Here is a 14,113-nt window from a genome sequence, read left to right as displayed (position 1 = left end):
GGGAGCTTGCGGGAGGGGGGGAGGGGGGGGCAGGCTGGGGGGTTGCTTGCGGGGTCACAGTGTGGGGTTGTCTGTCTGGGGGTGGGGGGGGAAGAGGCTGGAGGGGGGCTAAAAATAGCTTGGTGCTAGGGAGAGGGTAGGAAAAGCTCACAGCCATAGGGTGCAGGCCAGAGGCTGGGCTTTCGAAGCCCTGGATCTACTCTGGGAACTGTACAGAAGTTCATTTAAATCAGTCTCGCGAAACCTGAGCTAAGTTAAACTACCGCAGAGGTACACTTAAATTAACGTGGGTCAACCATTTAAGACCCATCTAAATTTCCTGAACTTCTGTACAGTTTACTTGGAGAAACACCTAACTAGTCTAAGGTCTGCACCTGGGTGAACTAAGTTAGATTGGGTCGCCATTTTTAATGCACTCTAACCTCCCCAAATATCTGTATGTAGCCAATAGGAGTAACTTTAGTTTCATGCTGCTCTGCTCATTTCCTGTCATTTCATGTACTGGAGACTATTTAATTTTTCAAGTCTAACTGTTTCTTAGCCTCATCTCAGACACTACCACTGGTAGTGCCGGTTAGCACCAGCCCTAAGGGTGTTTTCTGTGGTGAGAATTCTTACGTAGGACATGGCTTCATTTCATTGCCCAAAGATGCAGCCATCCAATAGCAGTTACTGATGGCCAAATTCAGTCTGCTGACCTTAAATGGATGGTATCTGTGTCACATCACTAGTTGCCCATTGTGATACATGGTGACATACCAAATGGTCTTGTGTTTAAAAATGGGTTGGCATTAAAATTGGAAAAAGCTAACATATGCTATTTTCATTTTGAATGAGTATGAAGGGTCTCTCAGAATTTCTGTAGTGTTTGAACTGAAGCTTATAGAACTTTTATAAACATTTTAAGGGTCCTTGGTAGTACTTCCAGGTATCACTGGAAAAAATATGCTGATCTTAGGAACTACTTTTATTCAACAAATTAGAAAATGATTGTGTCTTTTAATTACATTTCTAAAACAATTCAGATAAGAAGGTATTCATTCAGCTCTGAAAATTATATCTAAACACCATTACATCAGAAAGTAAGAATTTTGGATGTCTTCATTGTTATCTGTAACAGGTACACCTACAGCATAAGTGAGGTCTCTGAAGGTGTGATTGATAGATTTATACATTAAGAATAGAAGTTAGTCTCCATAAATTTTAACTTTTTCTTTTAAAGTGTTAAATTCTTATATACTGTAATAATCATAAATGTTTTATAATGAATTGAAATATAAACAGTAGCAAGATGGTCAAACTACATGAGAAATGCCTACAAAGAAAGCCTGTATAGCAACTGTCTGCATTTAGTAAATATTTATCTAAGAGACAGTAACAGTTCCAAATTATGTAAATACTGTTTCATGTAAACCATGCATCTTAACATTTGACAAAACAGATAGTGAGTATAATCAGTCAATGCCAATCTGCATACTAAAGTATGTATATACATGTATAAGCTTATTATGTTATAGTTTGTGTTCAGTATTCAACTGAACAAAAAAACCCACTTTCCCAAACCTCAGTATGTATTTTGTTGATCATATAAAATAAATAGTTACCAGAAACAGACAGTGAAGATAATGCGTTTTGCACAGGACATATCCTCTAATCTTCCATGATGAAAAACCACAGATGAAAACCAATGTTTAAATAACATTAAGGAGTGTAACACAAATCAACAAAAGTCAGGAAATTCAAAGCTGACCTTTACTGAGACTGTTGTGCTTTTCTTTCCATCACAGTATGACTGTGCAGCCTTAACTTTAAATTTCCTGGCTTTTATTGCCTTGTATTACCAAAACCTGGATAGTTGTTCCAGCTTGAGTTGTTTTTTTGTCTGTGAACATACACTATGACTAGAAGACCTTTCCATTAGGGGCAACCTTTTATATAATGTTAAACAAACAAAGTACATGTGCTAAAGATTTGTGTTTTCAGTCATGGGGGTATATGATACAACATTCCTTTGTAAAACATTCTTTTTCCAATTTGGAACTTAAACCTAATTTGGTATAAATATTTATATTTTTTTCATAAGCAGTGAAAGGCATGTTTTTCATTCCAACCTTCAGATTTGCCTAGCCGAGTTAGCTGTGTACGTGGCTGCCCAATTTTGAACATGTACGTATTGTGTTTAGGTACACAGGGTGCACTCCCACTTTGGTTGATGCATCCATTTGGAAACAGGCTAAACTTGCACTACCAAATCGAAGGCTGGCATAATGCTTCACAAAGAGGCTGCTGTGTATATATTTAAGTATTACATTCTGTTTGAATGTTTAAATCGCACAGTTTGAGCGTGTACATGTATTGTGCTGCACTAAAATATTGACAAGCATTCTTTAAAATGCAAAATGTTTTACAATTGTTTTTTTCTTTTTTATTAGACATGGTGATGACCTGATTGTTACACCTTTTGCACAGGTAAATTTCACATATTCTTTTGGTCTACAAAGTGCTATCTTGTGTATAAATATCTCTATATATTTATACATGTGTGAATGAAAGGTAGTACATTGGCATCTACTGTCCCATGTTAAGGCATGCTTTGAAAAAGTGCATGTTTATAAGAATCATACAATATTTATTTGTGTTTAATTTAGGTCCTGGCAAGTTTACGAAGTGTGAGAAACAACTTTACATTATTGACTAATTTGCATGGAACATCAAGCAAGTAAGCTTCTGGTTTTTAATTAAATTTATATATTCAAGTGCATGAATTGTACACATTTGGTGCCAGATTTTCTGGCTGAATTAAGTTCAGCTTCCTTTTTTGCAGGCACATTTATTCACCTATTACCTGTCCCTGAGATTTGTACATGTGCTGGACTTCAAGGAAAGCTTTTCAAATGTAGCAAAATCTTTCTGGGATAGCAGCTGTCTTCTACCTGGGGTCTGTGCAGGTCTTATCAGAATTGGACCCCATTCTTGGTTGGTTCCATTATAAACTTAATTACCACTAATAATATGGACCTAACTAACAATATTTGCACCTGTTATTGACTATATATACAAACAGGCAGGCTTGAGTATTTGGAGACCATAATACTGGGTCTGCAGAAGTGACATCCAGTGTTGGAAAACTGACTGAATTGTGAGAATATCTGTTCGTATGTAGAAAATACTTGCCCATATCATTATTTGTGATGTACTTCAAGGCTTAGCAACTAGATGGCGAACTTCACTGTAATTTATTTCAAATAAGATTGTCCAGAAAATGTCAGATGAGAAAATGACTGGCAGTAGATTTGAAAAATTTGGATAGTTCAAAAAAACCCCCAAAAACTGTTTCAAAGAAAGGTGAATAACATGTAAATAGTTCCAGGGCTTGGAGCAATTAAGTCTTCAAAAGTTTGGGTATGAAAAGAAAGTTCCTCAGAACTTTATGAAGTCTTTTCCCTCTCATTGTATCTCATCCTTGACCATGTCTTCTGCATCCTCTCAGGCAGATCAGCTAGCTTTCCTTTATTTCACTTTTTTTGCATGTACATACTTCTGCTTGCTCAGGAAGTGTAGGAATTGGGACCAGGTGAATAAGCTGAAGAGGATCAAGGAAAGAACTGCTCCTGACGCTGCTGGATCCTTTTCCCTGGATGAAAAGAGCAGCCTTGGAGTATTGCACCCACTACTGCCATAGGAAGGAGGGAAAGTGGTTCAAGAGCTGGGTAGCCCAGGCACACCTAGGCTAGGAATAGAAATTACTCATACATTGGTAAAAACGATGACAAACCAATTCAAGCCTGTAACGTAACAGAAATTCAGTGTACACTTTCAAAATGGTCAAAGCCAGTTTAAGATAAACCTGGATGGATGTAGTATTAAACTTAACTCATTTAAGTTGAATTGATTTATTGAACTTCTGTCCCAGATCCCCTCCAGATTCAAGTTAACTCACAGTATCCCACCATCCCAGGATGCTTTGCACTTCCCCCACAACTCCCTCTCCCCCTTGTAGGGTGGGTGGACTAGCCTTGGCCTAAGCTGTCTGCTCCAGCTGAGCAAGGATGCATGCTCTAGCATCCCCCAGCTTCTGGCCCAGGTCACTGGAGGAATGTAGCTGCATTTCCAGAGTCAAACGTGAATGTCTTTTCACTCGCTTATTGGTTCAACCTATACAGCTTAGACTAACCTGCAAAGACTGAATTGATTCAGCCTCGGGCTTTTTGATTGTTTGTATTTACTTAGGCCTAGGGAACAAGCGGAGTAACCTGTGTACTACCACTGTTGAGTCCAGATGTAATAGAGGGGAATGTGTCCATTCACTTCCCCAACACATGCAGTTTAAATCCCAGGTACTAGTACAGGTACGGATGACTCTTCAGTCATTAACCGATAGCAACATAGTACAACACATAGCAGGACCTAAATTATTTCTTTTTTTTCAAAAGTGGCTGCCCATGGTTTCTGGCAGCAACAGAGGGCACTGGAGTGGCTTTTTCAGCACAGGCCTCTTGGAATGCTTTTCTTGTACCCTCACTGAGAAAAAAAACCTCATTACTTATGCTACCACGTAGGGCTGTGCGAAATTTTGGCTGCCGTTTCTTTTCAGGCCAGTGCCAGCACCCCAGTCTGCCTGGTGCAGCCCACACTGAGCGCCAGGAAGGAACCCACTGCTGGTGCTGGCCCCAGCCTGCTGCAGCAGCATGCTGTCATCCTGCACACAGATCCGGGGGCCCACGCCCCCTGGGAGGGCAGTGGAGCTGTGCTGGGCTCTTCCCGGGGGGCACAGGCCCCAGGATCTGTGTCCTTGTGAAATGGCCAAATCCAAAACAGAATGAAACATAGCCATTTTGCACAGCCCTACCATGGGAAAAGCCTGGCCTTTTGAGAAGGGGGAGAGGCACATACATTGAAGCACCTGAGGTGCGCTGACTGCGTTCCAAGCTACCACAGCCTAAACCCAGGCCCTCCTCTCTCTTCTTTTTTGGAGAGAAAATAAACTTTCCTCAAGCTGCCCTACTTATAAGGGATCCTGACCTCAAGGAGAGTGGAACAAATGAATGCCTTGGTCCCTGGGGCAGAATTTCTTGGGCGAGGAGGGCTGTATGAAGGGCATAAATGGGACAGGAGAGGAATACAGCAGTAGGAATGTGGACCAAGGGTCAGGTGGGTAAGTGATGTTGAGCATTGTGAAAGGGGTGAGTGATTGGCTTAATGATTTATGGCTAGTTGGACAGTGGTCAAGGAAGTGATGCTGCTCTCCATTTTCTTTGGGAAAAGAAAGAACCGTACACTGGAAGATGGCCCTGGTACCTTCTGCTCACACCAGCTGTTTTCCACTTCTGGTTGAGCAATTGTACCAGAAAACAGAAATATGGACCTAAACATACGTAAATGGTATTACAGAGGGATTTAAAAGAACTCTTACTTTTTCTTTCCCTTTTCCACCTTGGATTTTCCAGACTTGGTGCTATATCAGACCATACAGGTTTGATTAACCTATAGTACTAACCTATGCTTTCAGCTGTGTTAGGGTGCTTACAGACCTGAAAAAAAGCCCAAAAGTGTTTTACTTTCAGCTTGGTGCGCCCCTGCACCACAGGTTGTGCCCAGAAGAGGAATCACATCAGTTTGACCAGGCTTGCCCAGCATCTGTATAGCTCGCACACTTCAGCGGGCTTTTTGGTGATTCAACCAGCTATTAGATAGAAGCGCTCAAAAGCCCTGCTGAAGTACACAAGCTATACAGATGCTGGAGAGCCAGGCCAACTGATGTGATTCCTCTTTCGGTAAAGTGCTGGGGGTTTTTCCCTTCTATGTCTGTCAGCACTCTTAGATGCCAGCACACAAGTATGCCTCTTCCAACAGCTATAGGTCCAAAGTTGTATGGGAACAGCAGAGCCTGAACAAATAGTCATCACAGAGCTAAACAATGCAATCATTTTACTTGAGTATTTCCTACTTCAGATGACAGCTGATTTTATGCTGAGAAAAATAAAAGTCCTTAATATCCATTTTTTTATTTGATTATGTAATTATTTACATTGTTTCATATGAGCCATACACTTAATTTTATAGCAAGTTTGGTCAGAAGATTGGTTTTTATTTAAGAAATTCTTCTGGTGTTCAGGAGAAAATATTAAAACCAAGTAAAATGTTCTGTTTACACCCTTGTTCTCAACTGTTAATATATATTGCACTGATCAAAGTAGTTACATGTTTCTATGTTTTGCTTTGAAAAAGTCACTTTATGTGAACCCACCATTAATCATTCCTAGAGTAGCCAGTAATGTGAACCACAAAATATAATTTAAAATTGCTGTCTGATAAAATCTTGGAATTTTTTTCCTTGAAATTGTCTATTTTAACAGGTATAGTAAGTACAAAGACTGGCTAACATGTTTAGCTACAATACCCTATTTCAGATTACATATAAATATGAAAGCTTCACTTTTTCAGCTTGAAATTTCTAGGTTCTGGTTTCTTCTTGAGAATTTTTTTTATTTAGCGTTTCCATCAAATAGTAATCCACCATTTTTAAGGCTGAAGATAGTGCAAAATAGGACATTAAAAAAATTGCAGATAATTTTTTGAACAATCCAAAAATGTCAAAGATTTGACAACTAACTGAATTTGTACAGGGTGCAGATATTTGGTCAGAAGTGTCTTTCATTGCCTGGGCAAATGTCTTATAGTGAATCTTGACTTTCAGTTTAGAAAAATAAGGTTTATCTCATTTAAGTTGTGGAGAAAAACTTGAAAATGTGAATTCTAGAGGCCAGAAAATAACAGGCAAAGAGAATTTAAAATATATGTGTGTGTGTGTGTATGTGTGTGCACGCGCGCGCATGCGTGTATATGTATGTGTGTGTGTGTATATATATTTATTTAATTTTTTAACATTTGATTCTTACGCTAATTAAATCATTTTGTGGCATATTTTTCTTTCATTTTTTTAGAAAAACAGTTTGCTGAATTCATCCAGATTTCACAAACAGATTTTATTTCCTCTGTAACTTTTTTTGAGGACAAATGTATGAGTTGTCAAAAAAACGCCATGCAGCTCTGTTTCAGAGAGCATATTGCACAGTGCTCTAATGAATGCACTGTCTCCCTGTTTGCTTCGAGGTACAGCTAAAGGTGTCAGTAATGAGCCTGGATATTATATATGTCACCCTGTGCTGTGCTGTAGCAGTTAAGATTACCTTAAGGTCTTTATGTCCAAATAGTGGGAGAAAAGGCATTTTCAGGAGAGGGACCTGGAATTCAGCGCTCCATGGGTCAAAGGGACCCTCAGGTTTCTCTTTATGTGAGGGAAAATGGTAGTTGTATCTTTTGGAAACAACATGTTTTTACATAATTTATGGACTCTGGCCCAGAAGACGTGAGATGAATAGATTTTCTTTAAATTGGAAGCAGCTGGCAAACTGTCCACTAAGCACTCATTTCACTTTGAAGTAATTTGGGATTCTCACTAAGCATGAAAGGGATTTCAGACTGTGGGGGTAGGCAGTGAGAGATTTTGCAATGATATGAACAATAAATTTGAAGCAATAAAAACCTATTAATATAGAGTATTCTTTATTCCTCCACAGGAGGTCTCCTGCCACAAGTCAGCCACCAGTTTCCAGAGTGAGCCTGCAAGGTATGTGTGCACCATAGATAATTACCCAAGACACTGAAAGTAAAACCTGTATCTTTATGTACTTTAAAATATGTACTGTTAAAAACTGATTGCGTATGTTGAAAAGAAGTGTAACCTGATTTTCTTATCTCATTAGCGCAAATCATTCCTGTACATAATATAAAACCAGTACAAATGGGAGAAATATCAGGCCCATAATATTGTCTTCTTTATCTTCTTGTTTTTATTTTCCCCTTCTATGTGTCAATAAGAAAAAAACCCCATGATTTTGCTCTGACAAGGATGCAGAAGATGTGTTATCCTACAGAATCTCTATCCTACAAAAGCCTGGACGGTCCCTGTCCTGCATACTGTAAACAGGCTGAGAACAAAGCCATATTTTGGAGGAGTTCTCATTTTAGTTCGCTTCCATTTGAACAGTGAAAGACCTCAAATGCAGAAGACCTCTCTGGGCTGAGATTCTCACTAGCTTCAGTCAGATGTTGTGGAATGGTTTTTTTTAATACCTTTTATTCACTGAGGGAGCACATGTCAGTGGATTTAGTTCATTCTTATTGTCCAAGTTACCTCCAAGCACTGTTTGGCTGGTTTATGGACACAGTGATTCATCAGTATCAGAAGATTAGTGTCCCATTTTCATCTGTTCTAAGGCATGATTAGTGAACTCATCCTTTCTTACTACAGAGGAGGAGTTCTTAGGTTAGCAGCGTGTTTCATTCATTTCTTTTTCATTACAGTCAGGGCTAACCCAAGGGGTTTGGCTGCTCTGTGTCAGCAGCAAAATATTTGCTTTTTTTCTCCTTTCCTCCCCATCAGTCCATCTCTTTTATCCCATCCCAAGTGTTATAGAGTTATTTAACACTTTCATGTTCAGCTTTCTCTAACCATGCTTTTTTTTGTGCTCTTCCTTCTCTCTCTCTCTCTTCCTTTTTCCTTCTCTCTGGGGGTGTCTACACGTGTATTAATATACCTTTTCTAATGCTCATTAAATTTAGTACCTTCAAATGTGAGGTACTAAATTCATGTGCATTAGGCTGCACTAATACACAGTAGCACATTTGCACGCTTTTTTAGTGATGCTTAATGTGCAGTAGACTATTTTACTGCGTATTAGCATAATGTCGTTTTTTAAGTAACACTTTAATATGCAATAAAATAGTCTACTGCATATTAAAATACTTGTGTAGTTGCACCCTCTTTCTCCAGATATTTTTTCTTCTTCCTGCTTGCTTCTCAAATCAATTTTCTTCAGGGCATGTCTATACAGCAAAGTGTAGGGTTGTGCAGAGAGATCTGAGCTGGCTTGGCATAAATGCGGTAGCATGGCACTCCACCTTGATTAACATGGGTGTTAGCCTGGGCTGTGTGCCATATTAACAGTGCCTATACTGCTTTAGTGCCCAAGACAGCTTGAATGTCTCTGTATAACAATGCATTTTGCCATGGGGGCAGGCCCTTAAGCTAGGAACAGAAGTTACACATAAACTGGTTTAAGTGATCAGACGCTGATTTAAACCTGTAACAGAACAGAAGTTCAGTGTACATAAACCAGTTTCAAAATGGCCTACCCTTATTTAAGATAAACCTGGTTGAATGTAGTACCAGACTTAACTACTTTAGGTCAAACCAGTTTATGGAACTTCTGTCCCAGACCCCTTCGTGGTTCAAGTTAAGTCACAGTCCCCCAGCATCCTAGGATGCCTTGCAGCCCTGGGCTGGGCTGTGCTGTCTGCTTGAACAGAGCAGGCTTGGCCCCACCCCTCTGTTCTCCAGCCAGAGCAGAGAGGGTTGGCTGACATGGGGGTGGGGGTGAGAAACTTGGCTGGGGACACAGCCCAGTCTGCTTGGGTGGGGTGGAGAAGCCCCTGTCAGACATCCCCCACCTGCTTGCTGCTCAAGCAGCAGGGGGCATGGCCAGCCCCAGTGGCAGCCTGAAGCAAATGGGGAGGTGGAAGTGTTGTTTAATCCCCCCCCTGGGGTCTGCCAGGCAGGCTACTAAAAGGAGGGAATGCCTGGCAGGGGCTCCTTCTCCTCTAGGCACACCCTGACTGGGGACCTCACAGGCCAGGGTGGGGGTGTTAACCCCTCCCCAGTCGGCCTGCCAGGGCCTGGCCACACCCCCAGCTCCCTCCAGCCTTTGGCCCACTGCTGAAGGGAAGGGAGGGCTGTTCTCACACCCCCTGGCTTCTGAGCTGAGCCACTGTAGGCATGTGCCTGCATTTCGAGAATCAAAAGTGAATGTCTGTTCACTTGCTTCTTGGTGCAATTTATGCAGGTTAAACTAACCTGCGAAGATTGAATTGATTCAGGCTTTGGCTTTTTGAATGTCTGCACTTAGTAGTGCGTATTTTTTCTGCTGAGGTGTTTTCAGTCCTATTGCTTTCTTTCCCCTGTCCAGTTCCTGTGCGTGTGGGGGGAGAGAGGGTGCCGTCTCTCTCTCCTCTAGTCTTCCCTGTCAATTCCTGCTTTATTTTTTTGCTTCCTCAGATAATACCATGCTTTGCCCTGCATTGCATCACTCTCAGACTTGCTTGTCACTGTCCCCATATGTACACAGAACATTTCTCTTTTCCTTCAGAGACGAAGGCAGGATGTCTCTGGAAGTGGGTTCACTTTGTTATGGGGGGAGAGTAATACTTAGCTGAGCCTCCAGATGGAGCCTGCTGATCAGGGTTCAGCACACACTCTCTTTCCAAATCTCAGACTACAATGAGCAAGGGGTTTCCATCCAGTGGCTTAGCTTTTGTCTTGTCAGAGTCTGTGCTGGTTTTGGAGGTAGGTGGGACATAGAGGTAGGTAGATACTCTGTGACAACAGAGTAAGCAAAGAGAAGCCTCAAAAAGGTTGGCCATGCTGCTGCCCCCTGTGGTTTGCAAAACAGTGGGCGACAAAACACTCCAAAGGAAGGGATCAGTTGCTGGGCCTGGGAGGCGCAGGGAGGGCACTGTTTGTTTCTGCTCAGGTTGGTTGTTTTCCACCACCTCTAACTACCTGCATGATTTGCCTCAAGGGCAGGGGTGGCTCTGCTTACACTATACTAAGCTTCATTCCCTATAGATGAGCAGGTGTAGATTGGAACAATATTCATTCATAAGATTTTGTTATAGTAGAGGCAAGGAATGGCTGATTTTCATATTACATGTGATGCTTTGAAGAGTGAATTAATGGCCACCATTGGCATTTGCTTTTTTTCCTACTGTGGTACATACTCTGTATATAGCAGTATTTATTATACTGGAAACGTTCATATTATGTTACTCAAAAAAACTGATAATGGCACATGGAAGTCTCTGATGTGATCTGGATACTGCATAATGTTGTCTTAAACACCTTCCCATTCACTTTCTGTCATGTGAGCAGCCATCAGAGGGGGGTTAACACAACTCAGTCCACTATTTTTTACCTGAGAAATTTTGTTGTAGTAGGACTTCTGTCTTGACATCCCTGATGGGAGAAGTTCTGTAGCATTTAGAAAACAATGAAAACCCTTTTTTGCTTTTTTATACCACGTACTCAATCCAATAACAAGGATATTTAGAGAAGGCTATCACATTTGGAATATTGTCTATGTTTTGCTTGTATTAAATTCTGTAAGACATATTTCTGGAGAAATTATTGGAATCTTAGCCTGAATCTCATGATACGTATGTGTTTCTGAAAGCCTCAGCTCCTGGGGTCATATGATTATATTAGAATCTGAGCTTCCCTTTTAAAAAAGCGTATATTTCTACCTATTGTGGCTGTGAAGAAAATTTTGAAAACAGGATGCTAACCCTCAAAAAAACTGAAGGCAAATAAAAAGAAACTAACATTTATTATTTTTAGGCCATTTTCATTACTTTTGGGGGTCTGTCTCATGGTCTTTGAAAGCCTGGAGTTGGTGATTACAGCTATCTTAATTCAGGTTACCTATATAAGACATATGAGCATGTCTTAGCACCTTCTCAGTGATTTGAAGATAGAAAGTGCTGGATTTAGGTGACAATGCAGGTATTACCAGTATGTGGAATTTATTATAGTGCTATAAGGATATGGTTCCCCATTTTAGATATTTTGTGACATTCCAAAAAGCAGAGTCCAGACTAATGATTGTTGCAGTCAGTGGGAATCTTCCAACAAACTTTAATTGGTTTTGGTTGAGGTCCTCAAAGAAAATGTAAAGTACATCCTAGTAGAATTCAGATAACTTCTAAGCTTTGTAGGTGGCTATAAGAAATGTTCTGAGATCCAAAGAGGTAATAGTGTAATTACCTACCCCACGTAAGAAATCCACAAGTGCCATCTACCATGCAGCAGGATGGCCTTAAGGAAATTAAATTTCAGGTGACTTTTGTCAAAGACTTAACTCAAGTACAGTAATTATGTTCAACTCCTGCAAGGTTTAGTCTCCAGACTGAGGCAGAGTTTTTTGACTGATATAAAATATCAGGTCCCCTGCTTGTGATGTTTGTATATTGACAATGTCTACATTGATGGCATCAGAAGGATTCAGTAGCAACATGATGAAAAAGGACAGCAGCACTGCTACACAGAAGGATGGCTGTCAAAGTCTGACAGATAAAACTTTAGAAGTCAAAAGCGTATTTTAATTTACAAGGCATAGAGCTATACATGTGGTGGGGGAGGGAAGTGAATCCTTCTCTGCGAAGTAAAGACTGACTCTAGATGAGGTAAGTACTTAGGTCAACACTCTTCAATAGGGAAACACCATTAAACTTTATACCAAGAACTCAGACTCAAATGGACTTTGTACCTTGAGTAAAGAGTCATTCCCTGACAATGAGAGTAGACTCATATATTTAAACTTTAAGTCTCTAGAGACATAAATAGTCATGAATTGTCAAACAGACTGACCAGACATGTAAACATGTTCTGTAATCTTTAATTTGCTTTTGTGTATAAAGAAGGGCAGAGTAGCTTCTAACTAGGGCAGATTAACTTGTAATATCACTTTTGTTGTTCATTCCGTAGTACTACCCAAGCGTCACCCAAATGAAATAAAGTCTTAAGCTGCCTATACATGTGCTCCTCAGCATACTAATTAGAATGCTCCAGCCTTGCTGCAGCATCATGTGTTTTAAGCCCCTGCACATTTTACAATGGCCTTAGGGTGGTTTATCTACACCTCATTAAATGAGGTGTAGATAAACATCCCAGGTCCATTTTTAAATGCGCAGGGGCTTAATACAGATGACATTGCTGCGTTTTAATTAGAGTGGCTATCCAAGAGTCGCTGTAATTAACCCTTCCCCACCACGGAGCATGAGTATAAGCAGCCTTAGAATCTCCCTCTAACCTCCCTCCATGCATCTCTTTGAGCATTTTACAGTCGCCTCTTTACTTCAGTTTCTTTGATCCTATGCTAAAGTCAGAAGCGTTCTTTCCACAAGGTCCAGGCTCCACTTAGTTCTTTCCCATCCTATGACATTCCAATATAATGCTGATCCCCATTGCCACAGGCTCAGCCATCTTATTAAATCTAGTTATGTTCTCTGCATTATGTTCTCTCGATCCGTACTCAGTCTAACTTAGAACATCTCCTCAGGTGAGCCGGAAGAGATTGGGCTAGCCATTTTTTGCCCTATATAACCTCCCTGAAATTAAGTACAGATCATAAATCATCCCAATCTCATCTATATCATCCGCCTGTTTGGACTGATACTAAAGGGAGAAGATTATCCTCTCCCTGGACACTAGAAACAATCTTTCAATGGCTTTTAAGTATAAAGGGACACCAAATACTTCTGAGTATTTCAGAGAAGAAAACTATAACATGTTTTCCCAGTGGTTCGCCTGTGTTGCATCCCTGTAGATCAAAGAATGTGGTATTCAGTCAAAAGGGCTTATTCCCAAGATATATAAATCAACAAGGTTAGTTGTTATTTTAAGTCTGCCATTGTTATACCTGCACCTATTGATTCAACATGATTAACTGCATCAGTATGAACTTCGTATGTATGTCTCCTTTTATTTATTACTACCCGTGTGATTTATATCTGTTTACAAAAAGTACAGAACTTGGGGTTTAAAGCAAACTAGCCTAAATACTCTAGAAGGTAAGACCAATTACTTTCAGCATTTGCACTGGAAGTAAGGACCTAGGCAGGTTACAGGGGTGGGTGGATGAGAATAGGATGGGATTCAACACTGACAAGTACAAAGTGATGCACCTTGGGAGGAACAACCGGCACCATACCTACAGGTTGGGGAACTCCCTTCTTGTCAGTAGAGAGGCAGAAAAGGATCTTGGAGTCATCATTGACTCCAAGATGAACATGGGCCGGCAGTGTGGGGATGCAGTCAGGAAGGCCAACCACACCTTGTCATGCATCCACAGATGTATCTCAAGCAGGTCCAAGAAGGTGATACTCCCCCTCTATGCAGCACTGGTCAGGCCGCAGCTGGAGTACTGGGTCCAGTTCTGGGTGCCGCACTTTAAGAGGGGTGTGAACAACATGGAGAGGGTCCAGAGAAGGGCCACTC

General features: G+C 40.7%; 1 protein-coding gene and 1 long non-coding RNA gene across 3 annotated transcripts in view; one reads left to right on the top strand and one right to left on the bottom strand.

The window, feature by feature from the left end:
- PDE4B (phosphodiesterase 4B) overlaps window positions 1-14,113 on the top strand; it is a 561,637-nt gene that overhangs the window by 467,989 nt on the left and 79,535 nt on the right. For both annotated transcript variants that reach the window (XM_019528432.1, XM_019528433.1), the window contains 3 exons: window positions 2,433-2,469; window positions 2,649-2,719; window positions 7,581-7,630. In XM_019528432.1, the coding sequence (XP_019383977.1) occupies window positions 2,433-2,469; window positions 2,649-2,719; window positions 7,581-7,630 (158 nt within the window). The remainder of the gene's footprint in view (window positions 1-2,432; window positions 2,470-2,648; window positions 2,720-7,580; window positions 7,631-14,113) is intronic.
- Window positions 2,422-14,113, bottom strand: part of LOC109305430 — a 25,544-nt gene continuing 13,852 nt past the window's right edge. Inside the window, exon 2 of the long non-coding RNA XR_002099625.1 lies at window positions 2,422-3,730. This is a non-coding gene — a long non-coding RNA (uncharacterized LOC109305430). The remainder of the gene's footprint in view (window positions 3,731-14,113) is intronic.

The sequence above is a fragment of the Gavialis gangeticus genome, unplaced genomic scaffold (genome assembly GCF_001723915.1).
Source record: "Gavialis gangeticus isolate Ggan-Ray unplaced genomic scaffold, GavGan_comp1, whole genome shotgun sequence".
NCBI classification, from domain to species: Eukaryota; Metazoa; Chordata; order Crocodylia; family Gavialidae; genus Gavialis; species Gavialis gangeticus.
This window is presented reverse-complemented; position numbering and strand designations above follow the sequence as displayed.